Source organism: Lasiodiplodia theobromae (genome assembly GCF_012971845.1).
Source record: "Lasiodiplodia theobromae strain AM2As chromosome Unknown scaffold_60, whole genome shotgun sequence".
NCBI classification, from domain to species: Eukaryota; Fungi; Ascomycota; class Dothideomycetes; order Botryosphaeriales; family Botryosphaeriaceae; genus Lasiodiplodia; species Lasiodiplodia theobromae.
Genome location: NW_023336542.1, coordinates 1 through 2,732, shown reverse-complemented (window position 1 = coordinate 2,732; position 2,732 = coordinate 1). Strand labels below are relative to the sequence as shown.

The 2,732-nt window shown below is 58.3% G+C and overlaps 1 protein-coding gene across 1 annotated transcript; it reads left to right on the top strand.

The window, feature by feature from the left end:
- On the top strand, nt 1–1,771 carry LTHEOB_12242 (Sugar transporter; the record flags this gene model as incomplete). The annotated part of the gene is made up of 3 exons (XM_035509088.1): nt 1–309; nt 363–754; nt 808–1,771. 3 exons carry the CDS (start codon nt 1–3, stop codon nt 1,769–1,771), a joined length of 1,665 nt encoding a protein of 554 aa, XP_035364747.1.
- Nucleotides 1,772–2,732: the final 961 nt, after the last annotated feature.

Below are 2,732 nucleotides of genomic sequence, written 5' to 3'. Positions count from 1 at the left end.
ATGGACGAGAAGGACTTTAAGGATTTCCAGAGCTACGACGCGCGCAGCGTGCGGAGCACGTCGACAACCTCCAGCGGCAGCACCCACGTGCCGCCCGTCATCGAGTACCACCAGGCCAACGAGAGAGATGTCGACCGGTACCGGAACAGCTTCGGCGCTATCATCGACACGACCTACATGCAACCGGGTGGAGACGACGTATACGATGCCAAGGTCAAGCTGCTGAACGAGGCCCTCTTGGACATGGGTATGGGCAAATATCAGTGGCTCCTCACGGTCGTGACCGGTCTCGGCTGGTTCCTGGATAGTGTATGTCCACTCCTTCCCCTTCGGGTTAGTCCTCCGCTGACATCTCCACTCAGTTTTGGATGTTCTCGTTCGTCTTCATCCAGCCCGCCATCACCAACGAGGCCAAGTTCTACACCAGCAATGCCGCCTTCCTAACTGTGTGCCAATATGTCGGCCTTACTGTCGGCGCCTCGGTTCTGCCCATGCTGTCCGACTTCATTGGCCGCAAGACCGTCTTCAACTTCTCGCTTGCCCTCATGTGCATCACTGGCCTCATCGGCGCCGGCATGCCCACCTTCACCGGCCTCTGCGTTGTCGCTACCTTCATGAGCGTCGCCGCCGGCGGCAACCAGGCCGTCGACAGCTCCATCTTCCTGGAGATCATCCCTGCCTCGCACCAGTACCTCTTGACCATGCAGGGTGCCTACTCCGGTCTTGGCAAGCTGGTCGCCGCCCTCGTCTCTTGGTAAGCTTAACCATCCTGCCCCATCCTTCAGCCACCGGCTAACCCACCCGCAGGCCTCTGATGGCCAAGTACTCGTGCGCCGCCGATGCGACGACTGAGACGTGCAACTACGCCAACAACATGGGCTGGCGCTACGCGTGGTGGACGCTCGGCGCCATCACCGTCTTCTTCTGCATCATCCGCTACTTCTTCACGCTGCACGAGACGCCCAAGTTCCTGCTAGGCCAGAACCGCGACGCCGACGTGGTCGCCACCGTGTCGGCCATCGCGCACTACAACGGGCGCCAAACGTGGCTCTCGCTCGAGGCCTTCCAGCACATCGAGAAGATCCACGGCCCGCCCACGCTGCGCGCCACGGCCGCCAACAGCTCCAAGGCGCGCCTGTGCCTGCAGCCCTTCCGCCCCTCGTGGCTGCGCAACATCTTCTGCACCCGCAACCTGCGCACCAGCACCACCGTGCTCATCGTCATCTGGTCGCTGATCGGCATCGCCTTCCCGCTGCACGGCACCTTCGTCGCGCGCTGGCTCGCCTCGCGCTACCCTGCCACCGACGCCTTCAGCACGTCGCTCACCTTCCAGACGTACGTCTACACGGCCCTCTGCGCCATCCCCGGCCCCATCGTCGCCGGCTTCCTCGTCGAGACGGAGCGCCTCGGCCGCAAGCGCACGGGCGCCATCGCCACGCTCCTCGCCGGCGTGCTGTCCTTCCTCTACGCCACCGCCCGCACCCAGGGCGACGTCATCGCCTGGCAGTGCGTCCTGGCCTTCGCCCAGAACGCCGTCGTCAGCCTGATGTTCCAGTACGTCTCTGAGACCTTCGCTGCGCCCATCCGCGGCACCGGTATGGGTGTTGTCGGCGCCGCGGCGCGCGCTTCCGGCCTGGTCGGCGCCCTCGTCGTCGCGCTGTGCGACAGCAGCAGCAGCGCGCCCGTCTGGGTTGGCAGCGGCTGCTGGGTCGTTGCCGCCGGTCTGTGGATGGCCCTGCCGTATGAGATGAGGGCGAGGGCGTCGAACTAAAAAGCGGTTCGTTGCCTTTTTTGTTTTTCCGATTATTTTTTTTATCCTGTCCATATATATTCCTTCATCGGATTATCGTAGATTGGGTGCGCGTTTGCTTTTAAGGGAGTTTGACTGGTTGCGCGGGGGGTTGGGATTTTTCTTTTATTATACCATGACGACGATCATAACGATGGCATTATGAGACACGCTCTTTGTTACAAGATACCAACACACAACTCTGGGAGGGGGGGGAGGGAGGGGGGCGGGAAAGCCTATGGAGATGGCACTAGATACCACATCAGATCCAAAAAGATGATACCGAACAATGTGAGATATACACATTCAGAAACGCTCCTTATATTCTTTTTTCTTGATACTGTCTGTGACATGGTCCGCACTGCATTCCTCTTAAGCGACATGCCTTAGTAGATAACGTTGCGAAGTTTACGTGCGCGCCTCTACGGAACGATCAATGGTTTGCCCATGATGATGGACAGCACTCACTCCAGCTTTTGGGGTCTTGAAATAAATGCAAGTAATCAAAGTCAAGAATACGAAAGGATTCCGATTAGCGAATGCGGTGAGCGGTGGTGATACACCACTGCCAAGCGAGCCAAGCCCAGCCTAATCGGGAAGAGTCAATGCGGTGGTATCAACAAAAGGTAGCAAACTAAGCAATCGGCAAACCATTGGCCTTATGGCGGAACATACCTGGCGAGCTGCTTGTCAAAAAGACCAAAGGATATCGCGTTGGAGGACTCTTGCAGGTTTCATGTGATAAACAGTCAGTGAAGTCCAGACAGAACCCGCGGCGCTGACGCGGGCGGGCATGACGTCGCTGCCCAGGAGGAATATCCGGACAGCGTATCCCCATCTGCTCGCAAAGTTACTAGAGGGTTATTTTCGGTATATAAGACGGTAAGTTAAGCGGATTGGTATGCTAGTTCCGCTCGAAGAGGTGGTGCTTGGTTAAATGAGA